General features: G+C 43.7%; 1 protein-coding gene across 1 annotated transcript in view; it reads left to right on the top strand.

Annotated features, from left to right (window-relative positions):
• Positions 1–15,352, top strand: part of LOC146863369 (uncharacterized) — a 179,959-nt gene that overhangs the window by 44,690 nt on the left and 119,917 nt on the right. Inside the window, exon 3 of the mRNA XM_085642800.1 lies at positions 3,480–4,329. Within this exon, the coding sequence (XP_085498926.1) occupies positions 3,480–4,329 (850 nt within the window). The remainder of the gene's footprint in view (positions 1–3,479; positions 4,330–15,352) is intronic.

Here is a 15,352-nt window from a genome sequence, read left to right as displayed (position 1 = left end):
TTGACCCCCCCTCAGCCAGGATAGCTTGACTCCAGTGGCATGGAGAGCACGGGACCCACGTCTGGGCATACCAGTTCTACTTGGGGTGACAAATGCAAAAACAACAACTGATGGACAGATTGCAGAACACTGTCATGCATTCACCCCAGTACAGAGATCTTGGCCTAAATTCATCGTTTTTTTTGCTCACCATGCCATTCCAGTTTGAACCCAGCCATACGCAAATCAGTCTTCACCCTGTGTCTCATGGGAACAGTCAAGCCCGAACTGCCAAGCCATGTCTTCCCATTACCTGAAACAAGCATCCTGGGACTGATTTTGGGGTAATACCCCTCATCAGCCAGGCTAGCTTGAATCCAGTGGTAAAGTGAGCAAGGGACCCAAATCTGGCCATACCGTGCCAACTTATGGCGAACAAAGCAAACACAAGGAAATGATGGACGGAGCGCTGACACTGTTCTGACACTCACCCCCAGTCAATGATCTGGTTTGAATCTTTCATTGTTCATTAGTTCACTTCGCCACCTCAGTTCAAACCCAGCTATATGCAAATCAGTCTTGACCCTGAGCCTCATGGAAACAGTCCAGCCCGAACTGCAAAGCCAGGTCTTCCCTGAACCGGAAACATGCATTCTGGGACTGGTTTCGGGGTAACACCCGTCATCAACTAGGCTATCTTGAATCCAGTGGTAAAGTGAGCAAGGGACCCACGTCCGGGTATACATTGCCAACTTATGGTGAACAAAGCACTCACAAGGAGATGATGGATGGAGCACTGAAACTTTTCAGACACTCACCCCCAATCTCAGATCTTGGTTGAATCCATCATTGTTCTTTAGTCACTTTGCCACCCCGGTTCAGACACAGCTATATGCAATTCACTCTTGACCCTGTGCCTCATATGGGAACAGTCCAGCCTGAACTGCCAAGCCATGCCTTCCCTGAACAGGAAAAAAGCATCCTGGGACCGGTTTCGGGCTAACAGCATGGTGAGCGAAAGAATGATTGTTAACCCAGATCTCTTGACTGGGGGTAAATATTTTGATTTGTTCTGCATTCCGTCCATCAACTGTGTCTTTTGCTTAAATCCAAAAATCCTCTCACTCTATCTTAAATAGGTGCTCTTATTAGTAGCTATAAATGAAGTCCATGTACCTAGTGCGTCAGATATCATGCCGAAATAGGGAAAAGCATCTGCCCTCAATAAGGGTCTACCAGACACAGTGAATTGCCTGATCTTTGTGGATTTCGACCCAGCTGTCATCACATGACATCTGGATTAATCTGTGCTCAGTCTCAAGGAGTCCATAAACCTAACAACATTGTCCAGCTGCCTTTGGAGTCCCCGAGCACTTCTAGATAACAATACTCCATATAATAATGCAAGAGTATAACGATCCCCTACCCTTGGGAAACGACATTGCCCTACAACATAGCTGCATTCAACTCATTTTTACAGAGAAAAATAAGAAAGGAGCTAAGATGCAGCCCTGTCTGACACCACGTCCAATAGGGAAAAAATCAGTACAGAAACCATCATTAGTGAACCTTACCTGCGAGGACAGATTAGCATGCAGGTCCCGCGGGTAAAACATCTATATCCGAGTCGACTCCTAAGGTGACAAGTATAGGCCATAGTTTATCTCGGTTGACACAATCAAAAGCTTAAATAAGGTCTATAAATTCCATATAAACCGAACACGACTTACAAAACACATACTTGTCTATCTGTAAGTAAAGATCCAAATATTGTTCAGTGGTCGCCAGCCCAGATCTAAAACCAAACAGTATGCCCTATTTAATATAAAGCATTCCCCCTATATTTCAAAAAGAGAATCTATTAGCGAGCTTGGTCTGTAATAGCTAGGGCTGGACTTGGCACCTTTTTTGGATGCTGGCACTATAAGTGATTTAGACCAGCAGGATGGGTGGCATCCTGTTACTGAGGCTTTAATGACTTGGATCACAAGGGGACCCAAAGCCTGAGGTTCAGAGATAAATAGATCTGTTGGAATCCCATCAGGACCTATGGCTCTGTTTGTAGAGAGTTGAAGGGTTGCCACACTCACCTCCTGTAGTGTGAACAAGTTTGAGGCACCCTCCAAGTGCACCACTGGGCCAAGAAAGAGATCCCCCTGCATCAAGCTGTTATTCAAGTTACTAAAATGACTAACCCAGATCTCAGGGGAAATGTGACTAGACAGTAAACACTCAACAGAATGAGAAAAGAGTGGCCGATACATAATTTAATTTTTTTTTAGAACTATTAGACAAAAAACTAGTCAGAAGAAGCTGAAGCCAAGCTTCTTTTAAAGGATTTTGTCTACTTCTTAACCTCTGCCCTATGATTAGGTCAGCAAGGGTAACCGTGCCCCTATCTCTAGGCCAATCCTTAAGGTACTCATTGGCTCCTGGTGTGCTGGTGAGCATTTGCTATCAAACCACCTACGCAATGGAGCATAGCCACATTTTCCTGCATTGTAAGCAAGATTGTTTTGTGAAGGAAGTGACACCTGGCTCCACAAAATCAACCCTATGAGGCTGTTTCCTCTTTGTATGTGTGCTGCAGAAAGAGGAAAAATCAATATTTCTCCTTGTAATGCCTCCCTTGAGGAGACATAGCATTTTGACTCATTCCAATATTTGTCAGAGATTGTAAATCTGGGAATGTACCAAACGCCATGGGTGGATGTGTTGAAACACCCATTCTCCTCCCATGAAACGCCTCCCCGGGGCTGAGTAATGGAAAACCGTGAATTGCACTGCCTTGAGTTACTCTGGATTTATCAAGCCATGCAGGGCCACGCAAGGTGGCCTTGCATGGGTTGATAAATCCAACTTAGGTTTTGCATCGCCCTTGCGCACCCTTGCGTGGCACAAGGGAAAAGCAAATCCTACATAAATATGCCCCCAGTGTCGTGGAAACAAATAATCCCAAAAACAGAAATAAAACGCTACCACAGTTTACCAGATTACTTATTTCTAGACTAGCAACATTTCATTCTGAAATGCAAACACAATTCTGATAAGCTGAAAACACAATTTTGATACCTAAAAAAAAGTATAAACTTTAGATGCAAATGAAGAATGTTAGTAAGTGATAATAAAATATGTAGAGGAATGATCTGTTTTTAGATGTTGTTAATGAACTGTAATGTAAAGGATTAAAAACAAAACTAGAACAAGCATTGCTGTTTATTTAATCATTGAAAACCTAGACTTTGCATGTGTTCTGAGGTTGCCTGTGTGTGGGTAACACTTACTGTAGCATTTAAGCAAATGTAATTTGAGATGGATATTTAATGCAGAGAAGTAAATCAGATATTCACAAGGAGGCTACATCCGTGTGCTTCCATGAGTATCAACGTGTCCTGCTGACACCCATAGATACAATGGCCGCCATATATGAGTGAATGTGAGCTCATGTGAAGGGTCTGATGAAGGACTGTGGGATAATGTGTGCCTTCTTTTCATTCCAGAGACCGTGCTGTTTTGTATTGATAAGAGCAATAACTGCTTGATTGGTTTACCTCCAGCCGCAGAGGGGGACAACTACCATCAACGAGCCATGGAATTAGGAACTTTGACAAACATCAGCCATGTTTTCTTTAATCCCAAAGGTGAGATGTTTGTTGTGCGTGGGCACGAGCTTTTCAAAGGGCCAACACCTTCATCGCGGTGGAATGACTGGTTCCAGTTGGCGAAATGTATCGGAAAAGGTGATTGGGACAAGTTTAAGTTGATTTCTTTCAGTCCTGGAGGCATCCTCTATGTAATCACCAAAGCTGGGGCATTTTATAAAGGCCCTGAACCCACCAACAGACATATATCCTGGCTTTATAAACAAGCCACTCTCCTAGGTGGCAGGGATTGGCAGTATTTTGATGTTATGTGTTTTGACCCAGACGGCATTATGTATGTTGTTTGGAAGGGTTCACTTCGTAAAAATCCCCCCGTAACAAATATATTGGGGGAATGGCTCAATCAAAGCGTAAACGTAGGAAAATCTGGTTGGGGGAATTTCACACATTTCATGGGGTTTAGCTATGAAGGAGAACTTTGGTGTGTTTCAAATAACGATGGGATGATGTGGGCAGCGCCACCACCTACTCATAAGAATGACCGTTGGATAGAGAGAGCCAAGAAGATGGGTACGGACTATCGTATATACAGACATATGAAGTTCACACAGGATAAGACAATTCAGAAGATTTTGAGACTCAACTTCCTGGTGGAAAGTGGCACGATCCTTGAAACAATCCCAGAGTTGGTCACTCTGCAAGACTATGATAACAAGGACAGCACCAGTCCACTTAAAAGCACCTTCGAGTGAGTATGACATGTATGAGATGTAGCTTTCTGACTAATTTAACAACTATGCTAGCTGCTTAATAAATTATTGTTTTGCAAAGCTATAGTCACCCTGCCTTTCTGCTCCACCACATTGTCTTTTTCAACCCAAGTTTGAGCATGACACCTTAGCCAGGTGGACTAAGTTGTGCCCCTTTTCCCATTTCACAATATCATGCACTCAAATGTCTTACAATCAGTGATTAATATAATTTTCATCATTATAATCTGCACTTTTCCCTCATCAAAATTCTTCTGGTTGCAGGAACTACAAAACACATTTTCTAATTGTAATTTTAAATTGATTTGGGTAATTTCCAACCCAAGCTGTGGCACATCCAATATAAACATTGAATGAGATAGACCAGTAGTGACAGCAAAAATGAATTAAAGATGTCCTACCATCCTTCTAAAACTTTTCAGCCCTCCAATGGAAGTCCCCAGAAAAGGTCCAATGCAGATAGCAAGTACCCCATTAATAGCAAATATTGGCTATACCAGTAGGTCTCGCTTTCTGGCTACCAATGAAAACATATTAGCTTTAAGGCTTATTGCTGGTGCTGTTTAAAGGAAAAAGGACAAAAGATATAGAAAAAGTGAAACGTCTCACATATGTCTTCCTGCATGTCTAATTTTGCATCATAATGCTACTGCAACCCAGCATTTGAAGTATATGCGAGCACGGTAAGAAAATGAGTTATTCGTTCAAGAGGACGTGAGCCCTTCCTAAGTAAAATATCCAAAATCCAGTAAGGTTTAACACACATTTTCAATAATTTAAACCTGGGCTAACCCCCTGTGCTATGGTACAGAGCAGACAAGCCTAATGTTGGAAACGTGAAAATTAATCCCACAACAAATTAGTAATAATCAAGTAAACTTAAATAGAAAAATGACACCAAAATGAACAAAATCCAATCTGAGAAATCGGAGGTAAGGAATTAAGCTAGAAAATGTCAAGAATTAGCATCACATCTATGCTTGTGGTAGATCATGTCCTAAACACCAGTTGATGGGGCCACGATGCCGCCTAAGCCTACTGGGTGAACCCAGTGAAAAAAATTGCCTTCAGACCTAGAGACCGATTTAAATGTGGAGGGAGAGGGAAGTCTGTTGCAAAAGCGACGGTGTTCCCTTCCTGCCAATGTAGTGGTCAGCTCACCCAATTTAGTTGTGGGCAGGCCATAGTTTGGCCACGGCAGAAACTACCCTGTCGCTGCTGCATTCAACCTTCTCCCACAGCTCAACAAAATATGGGACATTGGGGAATTGGCTGTATGTCTGTCCACCCAATTAGGATGGTCAGACATACAGCCGTTTTTTTACTGTTCATCACTGCCAGGCAAACCCTGGTGGTGAGGGCATTATTTTTTTTATTATCAAAGAGAAAATCCTGCTCCTGGATTTTCTTTTTGAAAATATAAAAATGAAACAGTTTGGTATAAAGTCCTGCACCAAACTGCAAAAAACATTGACCGGAACAACCGTGACTGCAGTTCCAGGCAATTCTTTAGAAATGACCACTTGCTTGGTGGTCATTTCTAAAACTGCAGGGCAGCATCTACATTTGGGTGGCGGAGTAAGTTACTTCATCGCCCTGGTGGAGAAATGGGCCATCCATCACAATATAGATCTGGCCCTTAGTCTTTTGTCTGCAAATAGAAATCTGCCAGTGGGGCAAGTTTGAAGGCTGGATGGGACGGTGCATTCCCGATACTGAGCCTGGTTTTGGATTGGGGATACTGGAACCCTTGCCTATTGGAATTTAACATACGAGTTTGCCTGATTGGATGCAAATGGCCACATTAGACTGAATTATGAATGGTTGCACATAACCATCTAAACATGGATACTATTGGCTGATGCCAAACAAATTATAAGAGAAAGCCCTGATGAAGTTCAATTGAATTCGGACGAAGCACATTCGGCTGAATGCTTTAGTTCTTGGATCTCACATTTTAAAATTGGATTTAAGTTAAGGAAGAAGTTTTCTAAAAAATTGACTTGAAAATTTGTTGATCTGTCTCTCTGTGGGGATACTATTCATTTTTTTCTTTTCAAGTTTGAAGGCTGTACGTGGTGAAGTCTTCTTGAAATTGTATATGCATTGGATACTTTCCACCCTGAGGTATTATTTTTGACAGGAAGAGCTCTAAACCAGAAAATGGACATTTCAAACCCACTGAAGTCCTGTCACATTATGGCAGTGTTTCCCATCTGCCGAACTTTAATTCAGGCCATTAATCTCTTTATTGAAGCTCTAAAACCTTCAGTAAGTCAAGCTTCATCTGAAAGTAGACCCTGGCATGGTGCAGCAAATCTCAACCCTGTAGCTGCAAGGGTCAACTGAAGTCTTTATTTGGAAAAAAAGTCCTGCCCACTGAAGTTGCCTCTTTGGTGGGTGTCCTTGGTTGGTTAGACCTGGTCTTCCAGAGGTCAAAAATGTTCTTGTACCAAAGTTTCTTCTTTATGGAGCAGTTTCTCTTCTGAGGATCCTGGAACCTCAGGGTCAGCACTTAGGACCTGATAATAAGTTGTGCTGCGCTGAGGTGATGATAAAATCAGAAGCAATGTTACCATTACAGTAAATCCACACCAGTACTGTGCAATTACAAGGAAAACAGGAATTGGAATTACTGTGTTAGACTGATTTTTCCGCTCGGAAACCAACACAGCATTCCCAATTCTGTTGGATTTTAACACATACATTTCCCACCAGCTCCGAGTGTGGGGACTTGTCGATCGGGTAAAGGGTGTGAGACCAGTATACAGTGGGTTGGGGAGGGAAGGGAAGAGGTTGGCTTTTTCTGGCTCTAGCAGTTTTACGTGTCCCTGTATCCAAATAGGACTCTTGGAGTTCACTTCTTGGTCTTGGGTATAAGTGGGAGCAGGTTCAGCCCTTCTACCTGGCTACTCCCTAACAAATGGGTAAAATGGTCCCAAGAGCAAAGATTTCTTTTTTATCAAATCATCCAGTATGTTTTACTGTAACCCACAGTGCACCATTCACATAGCAATCCAACATAGCAGATCCTTTCTACCCCTGGAAAAGGATGCTGGTCCACCCAGGCTTATGTCTAGGCTAATGAGCAATCCCCTGCTGCTTGCTCACACCAAATCTGGCGGAGCCATCTTCTTACTGGGAATTCAGCCAGGTGCCTCTTCTACAGGTCTCTTTACTACTTAACCATGATCAGACAGGCCTCACCATGGCCATCTACATCTTTCCAATTGCCTTTCTTAAGATAAGCTGAGTCACATTCCTCACATTCAGTTCATTGTGCCAGAAGGTCCAGGCCACAGGCAGGAAGGACATCTCAGGCAGACTAATGCAAATTAGCCTACTGCAGCATCAGATAGGAAAATTCTATTTTTCTAAAAGTTACATTTCCTGTGTATTTGTAAAACAATATAATTTCACCATTGAATTTGGTTTTTAATGCAGATTAAAAACAATGGTTAAATGGATTCTAAACCAAAGTTATGATTTAAAAGGTAACTTAGATATTTTCATTAGGAGCTAGTCACTGTAGGAACGTGCCCTGTTGCATAAGAAAGGCCCCGGCAGCCCCTGAAGTGCGGGGGGGGGGGGATAATGAGCTCCAAGGGGAACCCCACAGTAACCTGGCCTGAGAGGTCCTGAGGAAGTCTGGAGGGGGGCCCTCCATGTACTTTGCGGGGTGCCCCCTCAAGCTTCGTTATGTCACTGAACATGCAAAGCATAAACTCATACATGTTTCCCCTTTAAATACTAGGTACACAACCACGTGGTCTGCAGGGCCTACTTATGGATTACCTACTTAATATTTACATAGGTTTCCCACCTGTAACAAACTATTATTTGGTCAAGTCTGGTTACAGGTTTAAAATCTGCATTGGTAATATCAGGCATAAAAGTGTAGTCTATGTTTTACTGATCAGCTTTGTTGAGGGCATGATACATGCTACATTCCACAGATTACATTTAACTTCAATGCCATGGGTGTATGTTGTGTACCATATAATATGGCCTTACTGGAAAGTTAGATTGAGGAAAGTTAAATTCAATTGGGAAATAGTACATTTTACCCCATTTCTAGGGGTCAGACAGCATACACTGGGGATTAGACAGTAATGTCCAAGTCTGCCACATTTAAAAACCACCTGCATCATTCCACAAAAAATGGGGGTGACCACGTAGAAAGAAACATTTTATTACACACCTGCATCATCATGCATGTTAGCATTTGGGATGCCATGGTTGCCATTTTTTATTTAACATTCGATTACGCTGACACCAATCTTTGAACATTAAATAAAACAAAAATACATAAATATATGTAAAAGGTTGTTTTGACAAAGAACTTGCCCACAGGCAAATTGTAGCTGCTGAGCCCTCTAAAATATTTAAAAACAATTGCAAAGACAGCAATCGCAGGAGTGGGGGCAGCAAAGAAGTGGGTGTTAAAAGTAGCCAATGTTGGGTGTTAACAGGGAGTGGGAGACTAGGGAGCTGCAAAGGAACATGTGGCGGGAGGGAAGGAAAAAAATTAAAAGCTAGAAAACCAAAGAGATTTGTGAGAGGAAGCAATGGATGAACTGGGGAATGTAAAGTGGGAGCAACAATGAACACAGCAGCAGGTTATTTGAATAGCGTGGTACCGCCGGTGGATAGGCGAGCAGGTTTGTCCCGGTCTCCTCCTGGTTCTCAGAGTACTTGCTGGCCAAATTTTGTCAGTTCCTTTTTGGGGAAAATGGCCACCAAGCCACATTTGGCTTCACAACCAAGGGCCCGGGACTGGTGAGACACCTCTTGGGGGTTCAGGACTCATGGGGGCTGGGTCCATGTACGGGTTAAAGGTGGTGGGGGCCTGTTATGTCCCTGTGGCTCTGAACAGGAGGCCAGACAACTATCCCTGGAGTCACTTCTGGTAGTCCTGGGTGCAGGTGTAAATGTAGGGCTCAACAACAGGGCTGGCCTTTGAGGATTCAAAGCAATCTCCAGGCAGCTGGAAGTCGTTAAGGATGTTCAGGTTATTGAGTAGATATGTGGATTTGGGGTTTGAGGGGTCATCTAGATGGAAATGGAGGTCTCTGAGAAGTAGAAAGCCCTTGAAGTTGATGGGGGGGACAATGAGGTATTTGAGGAGGTTGCTGAAGCTGGTGCATGGTCCTGAAGGTTGGTATGCAAAGGTTTCTTTGATCATGGTTCTTTCATCTGCTTGTAGTTTGAGGTACATGTGCTGTGTCTGTGAATGTGGTGCATTTGATATTGTCCTCATGGATGATGGAGAGTCCTCCACCTGGCTTGAGGAGTTGGTCTTGGTTAACAATCTTGTACACCATTGGGATGGCTGCAGTGATGCTGAGTGCCAAAGCTGAGTTAATCCAGGTTTCGGTGAGAAAGAGGACTTCTGCTGTGAGAGTGTCGATGTGGTCCTAGACCTTTGTGGTGTGTTTACAGAGTGAACATGTTTTAAGAATCATTCATGAAAGATGTGGTTTGGGTGTGGTCTGCATGAGGGTAGAGAATGTGAGTGTGCTGCAGTAGAGGTAGTGGCAGTGGGTGCAGATGAAAGGTCCTACTGTGGTGTGCATGACAACAGCGGTCGTCCTGGCAGCCAGAGTCGATAACATGAAGGGTTGTGGTAGTGTAGCTGCGGGTGGTCATCAAACCATGGTTTGCAGCACTGGGCACGGTTCAGGCGCAGACAGACACAGATGGGCTTTCATTTGATGCACAATAGGAGCACCAGCGGTACACCTGTTGTCTGTGGCCACCATGAAGTAGGTCCTGCGAGGTGGGAGAAGTGCTGGATAGTGGGTGGGGCAAGAGAAGACGGGAAGAAGCAGCAGGAAGGAGCTGGATCGGGTAAGGAGCAGGGGAGTGGGAGGAGGCAGAAATGGTGGCATGAGCAGGAAAAAGGGGGGAAAAGCAAAAGAGCACAATAGCACAAGAAGAGCAAAATAAAACAAATTGCAAAAGAATGAGCTATGAGAGGAAAGAGAAAAATTGCTGGAGCAAAAAAAGGGGGAAAAGAACAAAAGCTCACAATAGCAAAAAAGGCCAAAGAGCAGGAATAGCAAAAAAGGAGAGAAAGAGCAAAGAGAGTGAAGTAAAGCACAAATGGTTGCAAAAGCAGAAGGGCGTGAGAAAAAAAGCAAGCAATACTACAAAAAGGGTTGTAAAAGAGCAAAAGGAGGAGTGAGAAAAGAGAAAACGAGCAAAAGTGTGATTCAGAGGAGCACATAGAGCAAAAAGTCTGACGCTGAAATAACAAAAGTGTAATGAGAAAAAGGGGTGCAACAGCATGGTGAGAGTGAGAGAGGAGAGCAGCAGGTCATATGACCAGTAACAATCCCTCAGATGGATAACAGACTGCGTTCTGGAATAATAATACACTACAAAACTGTGGATTATTTTGAGGTTTAACACTGAGCAATACATATTGTTTTTTCTAGACAAAAAGTCATTTTCTTCTGCAGTAGAAAATCTAATTCTTGAATTACTAGTAGTTCTTGATCCCTTAAACAATGAAGCAGAGCGAGATGAACCAAGTGAAAAGACTTTTCAGAAAGATCTATGGAATAACCTTGTATTTTTCACAAAAGCCATGGATATCCTCCAATACTTTCCCAAGCAGGAAGGAAAACACTAAAGAACCTCCTACTGGAAGTAGACCAAAACTAAAAAGGTTAACCTGATATTGACATTCTCTTTGTTCACAGCCTCAGTTTTAGAAGACTTTGTAAATTGTAAAATTGATACTTGTATAGCACACTTCTCACCTGCAAGGGTCTCAAGGCGCTTGTACGAATACTGCTGTGGAACCCATCCTGGCTTTCCCTGTGAGGCCTCCACTCCTGGGCACCCCCAAGGTAGAGGCCAGGCATCCTTAGCGTTGTGGGGGCCGTTGTGGAGATTAAGCAAGCTATTGCCCAGAGTTGCAGAGTGGGACTCCATGATTGGAATAGGCACCAAGGCGAGAATTATCAGGTCCGTGGAATTTTTGAGCCCAAGACCCACCGAGGCGGGGAATTGAACCCTGGTCCCAGGATAGACCTCTGCATCAGGGTTTGCCGCTCTTATCATTGAGCCACACTTCTCCACTTTGCATCTGTGAGAGAAAAAAATGTGGCTTAAAGTGTTACTGGTATCCATAAGAACCGTTGTATTGAGTGCTCACTCTTGGAAGCAACTTTAGTATTTTCTTGCTCTGCCTAAAACCAGAGGTTTACATTTTATTTGTAACAAAAACAGATTGATCAATGGAGGTAAAACAGTAGACATATTTACTCATTTCCTTAGTGAAGGAATCTCCAAATAAAAATTGGTTTGCCCATGGATCTGCTTCTTTTGATGCCAAACTCCCCAGTTTTTGATCAATCTTCAACATAGGATTTTTAAACTTTTCTGGGGCCACTGCTGCATTTCCTAAAAGGTAAATTCCTCTTTGTACCCAATTAGTTACTGTTGTTAGATCAATCTCTGCACCCTCTGTCCTTCACCCTCTATCCTTCACCCTCTACCCTTCACCCTCTATCCTTCATCCCATATCAAGAATCCTCACAAGAGAATCTGCTAGATCCAGTAGTCTGTCCTGGCAGTTAGACCAGGCTCGAACAACCTCTTATTTTGGGTTGTTCCTGAATTTGGTAAACAAGAGTTACAAATAGCAGGAGTTGCAGTAATGTTGTTTGATAAAGAAGGGTGAGGACTCTGTGAATGAAGCATGGTATGAGTTAATTTATCAAGAGTTTACCTCAATCTGGCAGATTATATTGTGTCAAGTAATCTGATGGCACTCATTCTCGTCTAATTAGGATGATGAATCAATGAAGGATCGAGCATAGGTTCACCCATAGCATCCAAAATCATATGATTTGTCCTATATGAGGACTCTCTACCCTCATTAAGAGAAAAAGTATGCCTCTTCTCCAAAGGCCCAAACCATATACCCTCATCTAGGCCCAAATCACCCTTATTATCATTAGCATTTGTATCATACTGATCCATATCATCATCTGTATCATGCAAATGTATTATTTGGGTGGGGAGGTCTGATTTATTAGCCACATTGGAAAACTCTCATTTGGGAGGACCAGAATCTAGAATACCAGATGAAAAATATCTATGTGTTGTCGATTCAGATATACCAGGCTTCTACTGAAAAATGTATATACTGTGTTGATCCATCGCAATAACACGTTTCTGTGCCACATGCTTTCAATCTTAGCTATTCCATAGGCTCTACATTATTTTAAATATCAGACATTGACTCAGCCACAGTTTATTGGATTGAATCCTTGATGAAGGTATTTTGGTAGTCCTTCAATATTTGAGCCTTGTCATCTTTATCATATGAGGGGCTTTCTCTAGACATAGCTGACAGATATGTAATAGATTATTACAAACACTAAAATATGAACTAACACACTTTGTATGGCAGACTGCAGAACCAAGAATGATCACAACTATGAATAAATGTAAAATGTAGCAGTTATTTTAAATACATTAATAAATAAATAGATTTTCTTCATTGACCGTTATGCCCGGAAGTCTGCTCTAACTAGAGCAAGTACTTACTTTCTAATGAAACAATGCCTCATAAAAACCTTGCTTCGCATGGAAGGCCGACTAAAGAGGAAAACGCCCTGTCGGTAGAACGTCATACAGTTCTATTTTGGAAAAATCTACCTTCAAAAGCAGAGCATTGGTGATAGAAGTCATACTCTGTTAATATATGATTGCCCAGGCCTCTCGTCTTCAAGAGAGAGCCCAACGGGAAAAATGGCTGTGCTTGAGCAACATGAATAAAGTGATGTTGTTGACAGGATAACGTTGAGCACACTGTTCCATTGGAAGCACAGACCTAACAGATTGTTAATATGAACTCGGCTACCCAGGAAGTGCATGGTATAGCATCAATATTGCACGTAACACAAGCCTGCTTCACCTAAGGGGGTAGTATGTGTGATTACATTAATTATGCTTTACATTATTCTGAGCTCTTTTGAACTGATTTTGATAACTCTAATGCCACACTCCTAGAGTATTGAGTACAAACGTAGCTTGAATGATATCATCAGTGATGTCATCAATGATGTCATTTGAGGTGTCATCAGTGATGCCATACATTATGTAATAGAACATGTCATGAGTGACATTATATATCAGCAGTGCATGGCAAGAGCCCAAGTTACAGTCAGCCCTGCTAAATATAACTGGTGAGTTTGTCTGGTTTTGTGAGTTTAAACCATCACATTTTCACAGACATTTTCTCCTAACTATTATATCACTTTAACCTTTGATTTTTTCAGTGAATGTATATGTTTTTTTCAATGTGAAGTCAGATATAATTACAATTACTAACTATAATGTCACTTTAACCTTTTGTGTTTTCAGGTAATTTCATTTCTTTTTTACATTAAGTAATATTTTGTTACTATACATACAGATTTATCCCCCATCAGGGGAGACGGTCACGTAACCCCCTAAACAAGTCACTACTGGCCTCGGAAACCCAATCCCCTCAGGCATTTTTTATTTAAAAGGAGAAAGAGGTGAGCACTGCCCCCTTACCGGATCCTCTAGAGGCACCAGGGACCCTATCCTGCTGGGCATTCTAATTTATTAATGAGGTGGGGGGCCCATGACCCCCCTTCCCCAAGCCACTATTGGCTCTGAGGATCTTATCCCTCAGGCCTCTTTTTGAAAAACCATGAGTGGGGTCAGGGCTCCCTTTCCGAAGCCACTATTGGCCCCAATGGCCCTATCTGCCAGGGCCAAAAAATACATTAAAGGGGGCAGGAGGCATGCAGCCCCCCATGCCCAACTGAGCCCCATTCCCTGGGCCGTAGTTCATTTATAGGTGAGGGAAGTGTATACCGCCCCACAAGCTCAAATGGGACATAGGACATGGGGAACCCATCCCCTGAGGCCACACTTTAATTATAAGGAGGGTGCATGGCCTCCCTCCCTGAGGCCACAGGGACCCAGTTTCCTGGGGCTGAATGGCAGAAAAAGGTGAGGGGCATGCAGCTCACTCCCTGAGCCTTAATAGGTCCAGGAGACCCAATCTCTGAGGGCCAAATCCAATTTAAAAGGGGAGCGGGTGTGGCCACCCTCCCCGAGCCTTAACCCCTTGAATGCCCATGACGAGCTGGACTCGTCATGGGCCGCGGTGGCGCTGTGCCCATGACGAGTCCAGCTCGTCATAGACCCCGCCCGCTAATGCAACGGCCGGCACAGGGCGGGGAAAGGGGTGGGCACTCAAGGGGTTAAGAAGTCACAGGGACTCGCTTGCTCCCCGTGGCCAAATGCCAAAAATAGGGAGGAGCACTCAGCCCTCCTCCCCATGCCTAAATCGGCCCTAGGCACACCATTGTCCGGCAGAATGCCATATTAAAGGGGAAGGATGCGACATTTCACCCCTCTCCAAGCCTCAATAGGGGACTTCATTCCTTAGGACTTTCTGAGTAGTACCATTGGTTCCTACCTCGGGCACCCAGTAAGCAATACGTTTGGGGCATGTGGGGGAACCCCAAGACCCCCGTGCCCCAGCTGTCTTCCTGCATTTTGGGGGAGCCAGAATTGCTCACATTAGGTTGGAACAGCCTTTGTATGCTTGCTCCTGGGGAGCTGGAGCAATCTGTGTTACCCTGCCAGCAGGAGCGTGGGCAGAAACACAAGTCTGCTTCCACCGGGTGTGAGCATTTTTAAAGCTCCTGCCGAGTGAGAGCAGATATGCCATCCCTTTCCATGCTCCTGCAGACAGGGAAGACATTTTTCCTCTCACCCGGTGGTACATTTAAGCATGCTGTCACCAGGAGGGAGCATGGGGAGCAAACATATGTTTCCCTGCAAGCATTCATGTGGGCAGGGGAAACTACTGTGTCCAAGGTGTGGGCTCCGTGGGACACAGTCTGTGAGCCTACCTCAGGGATGTGGATCCCGGGGCCTTAAGAAGCTCAGGGAAGGGGACACCGCAGCTTCAACCCAGTGGGGTTGGGGTCTTTAAAG

This window comes from Triturus cristatus, chromosome 2_2 (assembly GCF_964204655.1).
Source record: "Triturus cristatus chromosome 2_2, aTriCri1.1, whole genome shotgun sequence".
NCBI classification, from domain to species: domain Eukaryota; kingdom Metazoa; phylum Chordata; class Amphibia; order Caudata; family Salamandridae; genus Triturus; species Triturus cristatus.
Note: the sequence above shows the minus strand (reverse complement) of the source record. Positions and strands in the feature narration are given on the sequence as shown.